Source organism: Austrofundulus limnaeus, unplaced genomic scaffold (genome assembly GCF_001266775.1).
Source record: "Austrofundulus limnaeus strain Quisiro unplaced genomic scaffold, Austrofundulus_limnaeus-1.0 Scaffold45, whole genome shotgun sequence".
NCBI lineage: Eukaryota > Metazoa > Chordata > Actinopteri > Cyprinodontiformes > Rivulidae > Austrofundulus > Austrofundulus limnaeus.
In genome coordinates, this window is record NW_013952447.1 from 58,191 (window position 1) to 73,139 (window position 14,949).

The 14,949-nt window shown below is 41.3% G+C and overlaps 1 protein-coding gene across 1 annotated transcript in view; it reads left to right on the forward strand.

Annotated features, from left to right (window-relative positions):
* Positions 1–360: 360 nt before the first annotated feature.
* The window catches only part of prkdc (protein kinase, DNA-activated, catalytic subunit), a gene marked incomplete at its 5' end in the record, with an annotated part of 23,033 nt that continues 8,444 nt past the window's right edge, over positions 361–14,949 (forward strand). Inside the window, 32 exon segments of the mRNA XM_014007838.1 lie at positions 361–539; positions 672–840; positions 921–986; positions 1,067–1,130; positions 1,893–2,041; positions 2,166–2,306; positions 3,307–3,426; positions 3,504–3,647; positions 3,713–3,864; positions 3,965–4,096; positions 5,053–5,161; positions 5,257–5,378; positions 5,462–5,611; positions 6,415–6,588; positions 6,697–6,795; positions 7,875–8,085; positions 8,164–8,338; positions 8,416–8,619; positions 8,689–8,804; positions 8,990–9,121; positions 10,031–10,210; positions 10,283–10,491; positions 11,063–11,201; positions 11,279–11,467; positions 11,539–11,763; positions 13,016–13,124; positions 13,200–13,302; positions 13,391–13,553; positions 13,629–13,803; positions 13,881–14,074; positions 14,185–14,368; positions 14,452–14,612. Of these exon segments, the coding sequence (XP_013863292.1) occupies positions 361–539; positions 672–840; positions 921–986; positions 1,067–1,130; positions 1,893–2,041; positions 2,166–2,306; positions 3,307–3,426; positions 3,504–3,647; positions 3,713–3,864; positions 3,965–4,096; positions 5,053–5,161; positions 5,257–5,378; positions 5,462–5,611; positions 6,415–6,588; positions 6,697–6,795; positions 7,875–8,085; positions 8,164–8,338; positions 8,416–8,619; positions 8,689–8,804; positions 8,990–9,121; positions 10,031–10,210; positions 10,283–10,491; positions 11,063–11,201; positions 11,279–11,467; positions 11,539–11,763; positions 13,016–13,124; positions 13,200–13,302; positions 13,391–13,553; positions 13,629–13,803; positions 13,881–14,074; positions 14,185–14,368; positions 14,452–14,612 (4,839 nt within the window).

Sequence of the window (14,949 nt, forward strand, 5' to 3'; positions counted from 1 at the left end):
CTGTAAGGTGATCTTGGGAGTTTTGAAAGGCGCCTATAAATAAAATGCATTATTATAATTTTTTTATTATTCTTATTATTAATATAGTTTAGTGGCTTCTAGTATTTTAGGGCTCTTAAGAGAGAATGTAGTGATAGATTTATAATACAAAAGATTAGGCTGATATATATATCGTCACTTATCGTTAACGTAATAAAACCTAGAAATTATCGAGATAATTTTTTAGTCCATATCGCCCATCCCTAATGAACAGTCAGTATCTTGCCTGCTGAGGATGGCTCTTTGAGCAGCCCCCGTTTGGAGAATATTTCTGCAGGAAAACCTGTTTTTTTAAAGTCACAATATAAACGTTTGTTTCAGTCCAGCGAAGGAGCTTTCGAGGTGCAGCTGCTGAAGAAGATGGGCTGCTTTAAGKTGATGGAGCTGCTGTACTCGCGCCTCCCCAAGGAGGAGCTTTACTCCAAGGAGTCCCGCATCAATCAGGCCTACTGTCGCTCCGACAGGACGGAGGGAAACGAGCTGTCCAAAGTTCTAATCAAGTGCGTCTTCACAAATATTTGGATTTTCTCCTTCTGAATGAGTCTTGAAAGTTATTTTGTTTGTTACAGGTCTTGTTTTGAATTCTTCACTGAGAACATTTATATATAAATATATATATTGTTTGTTTACAGGTCGTGTTTCGAAGCCTTCACTGAGAACATGGCAGGTGAGACTCAYCTGCTGGAGCTCAGGAGAGTTTTTCACTGCGCCGCATACAACTGTAACATCGCCGTCATCAGCTGCAGCTTCAACGAGCCCAAGTTCTACCAGGGCTTCCTCTTCAGTGAGAAACCAGAGAAGGTGCTGACGTCTTTAAAACAAACAAAACAAAGAACAATTTAGAAAAGACGCTGATTTGTTTTTGTTTTTTAATCGTTCAGAATCAATTTATTCTTGAGAACATCATCGATGTTCAAAGGACCTACAATTTTCCCATTGAAATTGAGGTACTCTTTTGTTTTATTTAACAGATAATGTTAAATATCTAATGTTATATGTTCACTATTTCTTTTCCTCTGTGTTTTAGGTTCCGCTTGAGAGGAAGAAGAAATATTTTCTGATTCGTAAAGAAATTAGTGAGGAGAGCGGAGGTATTACCTGCTCACAAACTGTTGTTTCAGCCATCTTTGATAAACATGCTATATCTTTAATGAGCTTATTTATTGTCAGTGAAATCAGCTTACAGCTTTTTATTTATATACACTGTATTTATGGTTATTTTATTTTATTTATTAATATTTCCTCATTGAAATACTTTGAGGATTTTTTACTTTCTACAGAAACATTCTCTGAAATCTGCTTCAACACATCTGTTCTTTTTTTTTTGTCTTGTCTGGCTCCTTATAGCTTTTAGCTACTGTATGTTTAATTTAGCTTTAAGCCATAGTTTTGCCAATATTTGCATTTAGCTTATATTTTGCTAGTTTTAGCATTTAACTAGCTTTTTTAACACTTAACATTTACAAATGGTTTCCCCAACTTGACTTTCAGCTACTGTTTTATTTTTTTAGCTGTTGCTTGGATAATTTTTTTACTTTAGCAAGAATTTGACAATTTAGCTTTTAGTTCTGGTTTTGGTCATTCCAGGTTTTAGCTCTTGTTTTGTTTATTTTATGCTTAAGCTGCTATTTTGTTAAATTTTAGCTACTGTTTTTCTCATTTGTGCTCTAATCTGCTATTTATTAATTGTAGTTTTTAGTGCAGTTTTGCTGATTATATCATTTAGCTTCAGTTTAGCTGATTTTAGCCTGTAGCAGAAATGTAAAGGTACATTTTAGCTCCTGGTTGATGCTGTTTATGAGGACATACWGTCTCAGGTGTGGATTTAATTGGGTTGGTCTCTGTTTCCACAGAAGCACCTGTGTACCTGTCCTCCCAGTCGTACATGGCCGACAGCAGCCTGAGTGAAGAGATGAGTCAGTTTGACTTCTCCACAGGAGTCCAGAGCTTCTCCTTCAACTCCCAGAACCCAGAGGGACCCAAACGAGCCGCTTTGAAAAAGGTCAAACTAAACCTGATTCTCTCACAGCCTGGTCTACACCTCTCTGTATATTTATAACGTGTTTAAATTACTCTCAGAAGGCCAGGAGCAAAACAAGAACAGGTTTATTTGTGTCTGCCTTCAGGAGACGGAGGACAGAAGTCCCTCCCAGGACGCCATGGTGGACCTGGAAATGGACGAGCTGAACCAGCACGAGTGCATGACGACCATGACGGCTCTGATCCAGCACATGCAGAGAAACAATATAACCCCGAAAACCCAGCAGGTTCCTGCTTTTATTTTGAAATTTCTCATCAAAACCAATATGTGTAGCTGTTTGTGCTATTTTAGCTGTTCAAATGTCAAAACGTTCAGCTTGTTCAGAAGATGGATGCTAAAATGTTTAGCATTTGCTAACTTTAGCTACTATAGCACTTTTAGCATTTAACCTTTTGGTCATTTTAGTTTTTGGCCCTGCTTTTAAACCTTTTTAACTCTTTCTAGCCTTTGGCTACTTTAATTTACTGTTCTGTTACTTTTAGCAAGGCTTATGCTACTTTTAACTTCCATTTATTGATTTGATTCTTTTAGCATTCAGCTAGCCTTTTATTCCATTTAGCTTCAAGCTAACCTGGTGCCTTTAGATTTATGTTTATTTATGTAGCATCGTGATACTTTTAGCTTTTAGCCAGGCTTTTACAACTTTTAACTGTAGCTAGTTTTGGCTACTTTTATTTACTGTCTGCTACTTTTAGTTAYCTTTATGCTACTTTTAACTTCTACCGTTACGATACTTTTAGCTTTCAGCCTTTTGCCTTTTTTTTAGCTTTCATCCAGCCTTATGTTTCCTTTAGCTTCTAGCTAACCTGTTGCCTTTCAGTTATTATTTTTTGTGTAGCATTGTGATACGCTTAGCTTTTAGCAAGCATTGGCTATTTCTAGCTTTAGGTCAGCATGTTGCTGCTTTGAACATGAAATTAGCTTTTAATACTTTTAGCTAGTCTTTTGGTACTTTTAGCTTATAGCTAACTCTCTGCTACTTTTATCTTCTAGCTAGATTTTGATACCTTTTAGCATTTTGGAACCCTTTACGTTCAACTAGCCTTTTGCTATTTTGAACATTTAGTTAGTTTTTTTCTAGTTATAGTCAGCCTTTTGCTTCTTTTAGCTAGTAGTAGCTGTTTTTTGCTTTAGGAACTCAGCTCAAATTTCAGCAGTTGTCAGCTTTCATGCTTCATTTTCAATGAATAAATGTTTTTTTTAAGTTTTCTTTTACTGTAAAACAGGGCGGTCCGGCTCCGGAGCTTCCTCCATGGATGAAGTTTCTTCATGTAAAGTTGGTGAATCCGGCCACGCCTCTGAACATACGACTCTTCATCTCAAAGCTGATCATAAACTCAGAGGAGGTGAAGTTGCTCTCTGGTTTTTAAAGAACTTTATAAAACAAAAGTAAAAACCGTCTCATGTAATCCGTGTTCGGCAGGTTTTTCGTCCATATGCCAAGCACTGGCTCGGCCCGCTCCTGCAGCTCGTTGTCTCTGGGAACAACGGAGGAGCRGGGATCCACTTCATGGTGGTGGACGTGGTGGTGACGGTTCTGTCCTGGACCGGTCTGGCCACACCCAAGGTGGGTCACAGGTCTGACGGGCGTTTAACCAGGTCCCAGTTTCTGACAGGTTTCTTCTGGTCCAGGGTAACCCCAGAGACGAAGTCCTCGCCAACCGGCTGCTGGAGTTTCTGATGAAGCACTGCTTCCACTCCAAACGAGCCGTTTTCCGCCACAACCTGGAGATCATTCGCACCGTGGTGGAGTGCTGGAAGGACTGCCTGCTGGTGCCGTACAGGTAAGAGTCTGAACAGGTGTTCTCACCTTTACAGCCACTAATCTAACCTGCCAAAGCTCACAGTGCAGAAACAGCCTTTTAAATCTGTTTTCCTCCACAGTCTGATACACGAGCGGTTCTGTGGCACCGACCCGAACAGCAAAGATAATTCTGTTGGACTGCAGCTGCTGGGAATCATCTTGGCCAACAACCTTCCTGCTTACCAAGCTTCCTGTGGGATCGACTACGACAGGTACCGAGTGTTGAAACCGATATTTTTATTTTTCATTAAAACTACCTCTGCAGACATTTTGATATTTTAGCTGTTTGTAAATCAAAACATTCAGCTCATTTAGATGAGCACTGCGGCTTTTGGTTTTTGTAACTTTTATACTTTTAACTTGATTTGAATAATTTCCTCTTAGAAACCCGTAGAGCTCTTAAGTTCATCAAAAACTCTGTTTTAAACCAGCTTCAGCTACTAACTGTTTTTATTTTCTTTAGCTACTCTTAGTTTATTGCTAACATTCTGCAATTTTTTGATTTTTATCTAGCTTTTTGCTACTTTTCCCTTCTGGCTAGGCTGTAGTTTTTAAATATTGTTCTGCTACTTTTAGCTTTTAGCCAACTTTTTGATACCTTTTGGCTTTTGAGAGTTTATCTGTTTGCTACTATTAGTTCTTATCTACTTTTAGCCAACTTGTTGCTACTTTTAGCTGAACTTTTCCTTCTTTTAGCAAACCTTATACTGCTTAACCTTTTAGGATACTTTTCTTCTTTAGCTGTCCTTTTGGCTACTGTTTGCTGCTGCTAGCTAGGGTTTTGCTACATGAACTTGTAGCCAGCCTTTTGCTACTTTAGCTTTTAGCTTCTGTTTTATTACTTTTAGACACTTTTTTGGTGCTTTTAGTTGACTTTATGGTACCTAAGGGTTTAGCTATATGTTTGTTGCTTTTAGCTTCTACTGTTTTTTAATTTTATCTATTAGCTAGACCTATGCTACACAGAAATGTTAGCAAATTGTTTACTTTTAGATTTTTTTATTTTGCTACTCCTGGTTTTTATTGTCTCTTTTTAGCTTTTAGCTCGTGTTTCTGCTACCTTAACAAAGGCGTTATGATTTTATACAGTTATTGTTTGTTCTAAACATATTTTGTTGAAGCTAAAGTTGTTAAAATGTAACTTTTTGTGTGTGTTGTGTGTTTTCAGGTACATCCAGGCGCTCATCAACAACGTGTCCATCAGGTACAAAGAGGTCTACTCTGCTGCAGCTGAAATTATCGGCCTCATCCTTAAAAGTACAGTTGAAATGGGCAACGTATGTTTTTTTTTTTTTAATTTATTATTATTTAGCATAGGATCATTCTTTTGTTTAAGTTAAACTTTAATAACTTGTTTTTTTTTCTGTTTCAGCAACATGAAGAGCTCCTGAATCTGGCTGCAACAAAAATAATCAACCTGAAGAATGATCTGGCCGATAAGTTCATCATCTGCCTGAACAAAGTCTCCAAACACTTTCCTCCGTTCATGGATCGGTGAGCTGACTCTGTTTTTATAAACTACTGAGGACTCATTTTTAAGAAACCCCCTTTAACCTAAAACTGTTTTAATTCTTCAGGTTTGTGAACCACGTGTTCTTCCTGCTGCCGAAGCTGCACGGCGCCTTGAAGACGTTTTGTTTGGAGTGCGTTTTAAGTCGAGCTGATGTCATTCCAGACATCTTTCTGCAGCTGAAGACCACAGGACTCACTCAGATCATGAGCCACAGGTGAGTCCTAGATACCCCACCCCCCATTCATCTGGGGTTCATCTTATTTGATTTCAAAAATTAGCTGTGAGACGACAGTGACGAGCCAATAATAGCTAGTCCCTGCAGAACCAAGGACTTCAGCTGTTAGACTGTATTTAATAACTGCTAGTCTTAGCGTGGCCACGAGCTGGAGCTGTTGGACCATGATGACAAGCTAAAACAGCTAGCATTAGCTGGGGCCGAGGACTAGCCTTTAGACCAGTTTGAAGAGCTAAAACAGCTAGCTTTAGCTGTGCCGAGGACTAGCCTTTAGACTAGTTTCATGAGCTAAAACAGCTAGCATTAGCTGGGACGAGGACTAGCCTTTAGACCAGTTTGAAGAGCTAAAACAGCTAGCATTAGCTGGGACGAGGACTAGCCTTTAGACCAGTTTGAAGAGCTAAAACAGCTAGCATTAGCTGGGACGAGGATTAACCTTTAGACCAGTTTGAAGAGCTTAAACAGCTATCATTAGCTGAGCCGAAGACTAGACTTTAAACCATCTAGATGAGCTTAAACAGCTAGCATTAGCTCGGCCGAGGACTAGCCTTTTGACCATCTAGGTGAGCTAAAACAGCTAATCCTTTTGAAATTATGGATRGACCTTTACAATTTATTTTTTATTTTAGATATTTCAGCTCGTCAACCTGTCAGGACTGAACGGTTTCTTCAAACTGAGATCTTTGAAAGGCTCCTGTTTTATTTATGAACTTTTCCACAGAAAGACGTATGTTTTTTCAGAAAGTAGCGACAATCAAATGGTTTTGTTTCTGTTTTTTCAGGGATGATGCCAGGCAGAGAGTGTGTCTGGATATCATCCACAAGATCACGGCTCGTCTGACTCCAGCTGAGCTTCAGGAGTTCCTGGGACCTGTGACGTCTTTCATCTCCCATCCTTCACCGGTGTGCAGAGAGAGGATGTACGAGATCCTCATGTGGGTCCAGGACAACTACAGGTCAGGCCTCCGGACTTCTTGCTTTATGTGGATTAGTTGTAGAAGCACTTTCTTGATTTGGTGTATAGCTCCTGTGTTCATGGACTTCTTTATTTTTTTGTTTACCAGTGATGAAGAAAGCATGAAGGATAAAACCTCTCTGGAGATTTTAAATGCAGCTAAAGAAGCACTGCTTCAGGGGTTATCAGAGGAAAACCAAGGCCTTCAGTATGTTCTAACATGTATCAAATCCTTCAGCTCATTCAGGAGATGGGTGATATGATTTCAGACTTTTGTACTTTTTATATTTTTCAAAATATTTAACTTTATTTTCTAATATTTTCCTATTGAACTACATTGAGATTACTTCAAAAACATCCTTCTGTTTAAAATCTACTTTAACAAGCTGACTCTATTTTCTTCTTATGCTCATTTTAGCTACTTCCTTACCACTTTTAGCTACATGTTTATTATGTTAATCTTTTTTCTGCTACATTTAGCTGTTTTTAGCTGTCATTCTGCTACTTGTAGCCTGTAGCTACAAGGTTTTCTAATTTAAGCACTTTGCTTATTTGAGCTTACACATATCATTGGTAATTGTATGCACCTTTTCTGCTGATTTTCGTTTTTAACCACAGTTGTGCTGCATTTACCAACTGTTTTAGCTTTTATTCTGATGCTTTTACTTCATATTCTGCTCATTTTAGCTCCTCTTCTGCTCATTTTAGCTCCTCTTCTGCTCACTTTAGCTCCCCTTTTGCTCTCTTTAGCTCCACTTCTTCTCATTTTAACACCTTTTCTGCTCTCTTTAGCTCCTCTTGTACTAGTTTTAGCTCCTCTTCAGCTCAATTTAGCTCATCTTCTACTAATTTTAGCTCCTCTTCTGCTAATTTTAGCTCTTTCTGCTCAATTGAGCTCATCTTCTCTGTTTAGCACTTCTTCTGCTCATTTTAGCTCCTCTTCTACTAATTTTAGCTCCTCTTCTGCTCATTTTAGCTCCTCTTCTGCTCATTTTAGCTCCTCTTCTACTAANGCTCATTTTAGCTCCTCTTCTGCTCATTTTAGCTCCTCTTCTACTAATTTTAGCTCCTCTAATGCTCTCTTTAGCTCCTCTTCGGCTCATTTTATCTCCCTTTCTGCTCATTTTAGCTCCTGGTCTGCTCATTCTGCTCTCCTCTCTCTTGTGATACAACTTTATCACTTCTCTGGGTCTTTATAAAACATTATTTGTTTTATTTTTTATTGGTTAAACTTGCTTGTTTTTCATATTTCAGTCAGAAATCCTCCTCTGTCTGATGTGTTTTCAGGCTCTACGTTCGTAACTTCTGGAGCCAGGAGAAGCGCCTCCCCACCGCCACCCTGGAGCGGATGTTGACGGTGCTCAGGTCTCTGTACTCGGGTCAGATAGAGAGGTGTTTCCTGAGCCTGGCCACCAACCTGCTGCTGGAGATGACCAGCCAGAGTCCGGACTTCCAGAGGAACATGTTTGAGTATCCTCTGTCAGAGTGCACCTTCCAGGTCAGAGCTGACTCTCATCCCTCGCCTCCCTGAGACGTTTAAGATGATACTCATGTGTTTTTGTGTTTTTAACTCCAGGACTGTGTGATTGACTCCAACTGGCGCTTCAGGAGCACAGTGATGACCCCCATGTTTGTAGAAACTCTAAGCTCTCAGGGCTCAGAGAGCGCAGCTTCCTCCCAGTACGAATCCATGAGGGGAAAGCTCCGAGCCACGCAGACGTCCTTAGAGTTCAGCCAAACCCAAACCCCAGGTACTGCAGCGACCCGGCATCGGTCCGGAGGTTAAAACCTGCCGAGCGGTGACGTTAAAGCATCTGATGTGTGGCAGGGAGACGGTCAGCGTATAACTGGCTGACGGACAGCAGCGTGGACACGTTGGCAGATTACTCTCTGGGCTCAGAGTCCCTGTCGTCTCTGCTCGTGTTCGATAAGAAAACGGAGCGGCGGGCGGCGGCGAGGCGACCCGTCGGAGAGGGTTTCGGTCTGAGGCGCCTGACAGCCTCGACAGACGAGGTGGACAGCCGGACCAGAGGTGAGTCTGAAAACTACCTGAACGCTTTGGGTTGAGGAGGAAGGGTTTAATCTTTGTTTTATTTTACAGCTGAGAACGAGCGACGCAGCAGCATTCTGAGGCTGAGACGCAGGTTCCTCAAGGATCAGGAGAAAGTCAGCTTGGGTTTCGCACAAAAGGAGATCCAGCAGCAGAGGTGGAAGAAGGTGTGTTTGCTGTTTTTGCCTGTGTTCACACAACAGACTAATCYCAACAAAGCTCCCAGAAAAGAATCGTTAAACACATCTACACGTGATTAACCCGATTCAAGATGGCCGCCACCACTAATCAGCCTTTACTGTGACTGAGGTGAAACTAGGACCTCTAACCCGGTTCTGTGTTTGTCCCACAGGAAGAAAAGGCTGATCAGAGGCTGCGTAAAGAAGCTCAGGTGACTRTGTACCGGAGCTACAGGTCAGGAGACTTCCCAGACATTCAGATCCCGTTCAGCAGCCTRATCGCTCCTCTGCAGGCTCTCGCTCAGGCAAGACTTCACTTTTCCTTTTATTTACAAAGATTCTCTCCGGAGACTTACAGTGAGCTTCATTCCTTTAAAAACACACTTCTTCATTGAAATCAGCCATAAAACTGGCTCCGTTTTTTCTTTTTATGCTATGTTTAGCTTTGAGCTAGCTTTTTGTTACTTTCAGCTTCTAATAAGCCTTTTGATCATTTTAGCTTCTAATGAGAGCTGCTACATTTAGCTGTGTGATTGTCCTGCTATTTTTAGCTACATATTCATTACTTTTAGCTAGATTTTTTTTTCTAGCTAAGCTTTTGGTATTTTAAGCTAGTCATTTCATGCTTTAGCTAGTTTATGCTATTTTTAGCTTTCAGCTTTTCTTTTGCTCGTTTTAGCTACATATTTTCTCCTTTTTAGCTAGCTTTTTTTTTTAAACTAGCCTTTTGGTATTTTAGATATCATACTTTGGCTTTTAGCTAGTCTTTTGCTACTTTTAGCCAGACTTTTGTTTCTGTTAATTTCTAGTGAGCCTTTTCTATTTTGAGGTTCTAACAAGCCTTTGCTACGTTTAGCTTTTTGCCAGCTTTTTCCAGCTTGTTGTACTTTAGTTTTTAGCTTCACCTTTACTACTTTGTTAGCTTTTGCTTCTCTTAGCTTCCAAGTAGCTGTTTGTTACTTTTAGCTAGCTTTTTGCAGATACTTTCAGCTAGTCTTTTGCTGTTTTTAACTTCTATTATTTCATTACATTTAGCTTTCAGCTGGCCTTTTGCTATAATTAACTAACATTGTTTTACATTAAAACATTTTAAGCTTTTATGTAGACTGCTAAATGAGTAGTGTTGTTCTTTTAGCTTGTGTTTATTTTTTATATTTTTAGCCTTAACAGCTCTATTTCTGTTTTTCTAGTTAATATTTTTCTCCTCCCCTCAGAGAGACCCCATCCTGTCCAAGCAGCTGTTCAGCTCCCTTTTCACGGGCGTCCTCCAGGAGATGGAGAGGAGCCGCGGTCCAGAGGAGAGCAGGAGGATCAAAGAGGAGCTGCGGAGCAACATGAACTCCTTCCTGAGCAGGAGCACGCTCTGCTTCCCTCCCTTCATAGCGTGTGTGCAGGTACGACACGTCTTGACAGATCCTCTCACCTGTCCAGCTGCTGGACGCTGACGATGCTGCTGCCTCTGTCAGGACATGTGCTACCGGCACCAGGAGCTGCAGCAGCTGGACCCTGCAGCCGTCAGCTCCACCTGCCTGGTGAGCCTCCAGCAGCCGTCCGGCATCCTGCTGCTGGAGGAGGGTCTGCTGCAGGCCGCCGGCCCGGAGGAACGTCCCGCCAAACGCTCACGAGGACGCCGAGATGTCCCTCCAGACACCAACAAATGGATCCACCTCGCGAGGTAGATCTTCATCACGTGGCTCCGTTAAAAAACAGCCGAAAGTCTGGAACACTTTGTTTCTAGTTATAGAAATCTGCTTCAGCTGTTTTATCAGTTTTAATATTCTTATGCTACTTTTAGCTAGCATTAATATATTTTAGCTTAGGCAAACCCTTAGCMACGTTTAGTTACTGTTTAGCCAATGTTAGCTTTTGGCTATGGTTTTTACTAAATTTAGCTTTAACTGTATTTTTGCTCAATTTAGCTACTGTTTTACACTTATTTTTAACCATTAGCGGTTAGCTATTGTTTTTTTAGCTTTTAGGAATAAATCTGCATTTTTAAACTATTTTTGCTGATTCTGGTTTTAGCTTATATATTTCTACTTTTAGCTACTGCTTAGGTAGCTAAAATATTATTCAAGTATAGCTCTAAGTATAGTTTTGCTGATTTCAGCTTTGAGCAATTGTTTAGCTAATTTTACAATAGCTGATAATGCCTTTTAACTTTGCTCATTTTACTCTTTTTATTGATTTAACTAGCTTAGTTTTAGCTAATTTCAGCAGTTGTTCAGCGTTCTGTTTCCTCACAGGCTTTACAGATCTTTGGAGGATTACGACGTCGTGCGAGGAATCTTTGGSAGTAAAGTTGGAACGAAGCCGATCACCTGCGCCGCTCTTCAGGCCGAAGCTAACACAGACTTTGCCGAAGCCGTGACGCTTTACAACCAGGTACGGAAGCCCAGCCGGGACAGTCCAAATCTTGTAGTGTCGATGCAGACGTGTAGATCTGAGTTGTGGTCTCGTAGGCTCTGAACACAGAGGACTGGCCTGACGGAGAGCCCACTGAATCTGAGAAGGATTTCTGGGAAATAGCTGCCATGGAGGCCTACAGTCAGCTGACGGAGTGGAAGTCTCTTCAGTACTGTTCCACGGTTTACATCGATGAAAACACTCCGCCCAACCTGGAGAAGATGTGGTCAGAGCCTTTCTACCAGGTAACACAAGAGATCAGTTTTAATGTTATTGTTCAGATGAAGCCGTTAATCTCTGTGACGTCTTCTTTTAGGAAATGTATCTGCAGCACATGATCCGCAGCATGCTGAAGCAGCTGCAGCTGGGCGAGAGCGACCAAACCCTCCTCAGCTTCATCGATGGCGCCATGAAGGTGGAGGAGCGCAAGAAGCTGCTGGAGAGTCACTACAGCCGGGAGCTCAGCCTGCTCTACATCCTGCAGGAGGACTACGACCGCGCCAAGTTCTACACCAACCATGCCCTGCAGCTCTTCATGGAGGTGCTTTAGCTGACAGCAGAGGGGCTTAGAGTCTGCAGAAAAACAGTTGAACGGGAGAAAATATGCTTGAGCCCTGAATTAGGAAGAAGCTGAAACTAAGATGTTAAAGCTGCGCAGCAGAACACTAGCTTAACACTGTAAAGAACAAAACTGTAGGCTAAAGTTAAAGATAGCAAAATACTATTTGAACGCTAAAAGTACTAAAATACTATCTAAAAGTAGGAAAATATTAGCTTAAGTTGAGCTTAAAGCCAAATATAGCTAAATGTGTGCTAAAAGCTAAATGTAGCACAAAGTGAGCTTAAGCTAAATGTAGCAAAATGTCAGCTTAAAGCTAAATGTAGCAAAAGGTCAGCTTAAAGCTAAATGTAGCAAAAGGTCAGCTTAAAGCTAAATGTAGCAAAAGATGTTCTAAAAGAGAAATGTAGTATGAAGTGAGCTTAAGCTAAATGTAGCAAAAGGTTTGCTAAAAGCTAAATTTAGCAAAATGTTTACTAAAAGCTAAATGTAGATTGAAGTGAGCTTAAAGCTAAATATAGCAAAAGGTCAGCTTAAAGCTAAATGTAGCAAAAGGTCAGCTTAAAGCTAAATGTAGCAAAAAGGTGTGCTTAAAGCTAAATGTAGCTTAGTGCAAGCTAGAAGTAACAAAAGGCTAGGAATATGAAAGGACTCCCAAAAAGTTAAAAGTAGCAAAAATTCTAATTAAGCACTAAAAGTAACAGAATGCAAATTAAAAGTAGCAAAAGCTGAACTAAAAGCCAAATGTAGCTAAAGGCTTTTCTAATGCTAAAAAGAAAAAAAGTGAAAAGCGGCAAAATGATTAATTAAACTAAAGCTGCAAAATTCTACCTAAAATCTAGGAGCTAAAAGTAAAAAATATTAGCTACCGTAATGGCAAAAGTAGAAAATGCAAAATAATAGCTGAAAGATTAAAAAGCAAGAGGCTAACTGAAAACTTCAGATCAGCAGCTGAAAGCTAAAAGTAACAAAATGTTAGCTAAAAGCCTAACGTATCAAAGGCTGGATAAATGTGGCAAAACAATAGCTAAAGGCTAGTTAAAAAGTAGCATCAGAAGACAAACCAAAGATTTCAGAGAACAATATTTAGAAGGAAATGACTGGTCTTAATGTTTTCTGAAGAAAATATCTGTAAATAAAGTTAAATATGTTTAAAAAGTGAACAGTGACTCAGCGTTCGCTCAAATACTCTGTTGTTTGGATCGTCAGKTCATATTTGTTCTGCTTGTCTCAGAGTTACTCCAGTGTGGACACGCTCCTGACTCAGAGTCGACTGACGGTCRTGCAGTCGGTCCAGGCCTTGACCGAGATCCAGGACTTCCTGCTGTTCATCAAAGGAGACGGTGAGAAACATCACTGCATATAAAACTTTTTCAGTTAATTAAGTGTCTTACTTCTCTTTTCTCTCATCCTGTTAGTATCTGTGAGTTCTCTGAGGCGCCTCATCAGGTCTTGGACGGATCGATACCCTGATGCTAAAGTGGATCCGGTGAACGTGTGGGATGACATCATTACGTCTCGGTGAGAGGAGCCGGACCAAGTGTTGTTTTTTTTTTGTTTGTTTTTTTTTTTACCAAACACAGCTTTAGATCTGGTCTCTGTGGTTCAGATGTTTCTTCCTGGACAAGATCAGGGAGAAGCTGAGAGGCCACGCTCCCAGCGACAGCATGGACATGGACGAGTCCCAGGACCCCGCAGGAGACGTCGAGACGATGGTGAACGACTGCAAGTTCAACATGAAGCTGCGCATGGCCGACAGCGCCTGTCAGCAGGTAAAGAGACGGCGGGCGGACGTCAGCGTTCTGTGCCGTCACGTCACAATCAAACTCATCCTGAGCTGTTTCCAGAAAAACTTCCCGGTTGCCACCAAGCTGCTGAAGGAGCTTCACAGAGAGGCTAAAACTAACCGAGGATGGCTGCTGCCGTGGGTCCACTGCTTCAGCTGCTATAACCACAAACGTAGCCAGACCCAGGGTCCTTTGGAACAGATCAGTGCCATGCTGAAGACCATCCCACTGCTAGGTATGAAGACCCTCCTGATGTGCCAGGATGTAAACTTCTAGCTGAGAGTCTTGATGTTGGCTCTTCTCTCTCTGCAGAGGAGCTTCAGGCTGACTGTCACAGTGCCGCGGCAAAAGTATTCCGACACCAGAAGATCCTCCAGGGTACATCGTTCCACATCCTGGCCTCAGCTGTCAGCCGAAGCCCATCAGTCCTGGGAACTATTGACCGCGACAAATCTGAGAGAGTGGTTCAGCTTTCAGGAGCTGCTCGGTCCAATGAAAACCCAAAGGTACTCAACTTATCTCCATTTTTTTCAACATTATTCCCAGGTTTGAAAACAACAGTAGAGTCTAACTTATCCATATGAGATCTAAAAACCTCCTGGGATTGTTTCTGCAGGAAGTGGAAGTAGGCCTGCAGTTGCGAGCTTTGAAGTTGCTGCGGGAGGCAACCAAGAAGGCCGACGAGGAGCTCCAGTCCTACGCTCAGGACTTCGTGGAGACCAGCGGGATCACGGAGACGTACATGGCTTTGGCAAACTTCTGTGACAAGCTGCTGCGAAACGAGGAGCAGAGCGATACGGGTCATTAACTGCAGTAACTATTATTACAGAAGATTACTGTGTAACAAAGCTGCTCATTCAGTTGTTTTTACTTGTGTTCACAGAGAGCCAGTTTCCAGAGGTTCTGGCTCTGCCGGTCCATGTGGTAGAGAGCATGTTGAAAGCCCTGAAGATGAACTCTGAAGAGGCTCGACTCAAGTTCCCTCGTCTGCTTCAGATCATTGAGCTGTACCCATCTGAGACACTGGACCTCATGACTAAAGAGGTTAGTGTGGTACCAGTACATGAAGATAACAACCTGGTATGTACAAAGTACAAGTTATGTACTGTATCCATTAACTACAAGGTATAGCCTCTGCACATACTTAATTACATAAACATTGTAACGAAACATTCATTTACTTGGCTGTAAAAAGTTTTGTACTTGGTTACATTTTTGGTTGAAATGTGTCTGGTACTTGGTCGTTAGCTGGTACATTTTTGGTTATTAGCTGGTACATTCTTGGTCGTTAGCTGGTACATTCTTGGTCGTTAGCTGGTACATTCTTGGTCGTTAGCTGGTACATTCTTGGTCGTTAGCTGGTACATTCTTGGTCGTTAGC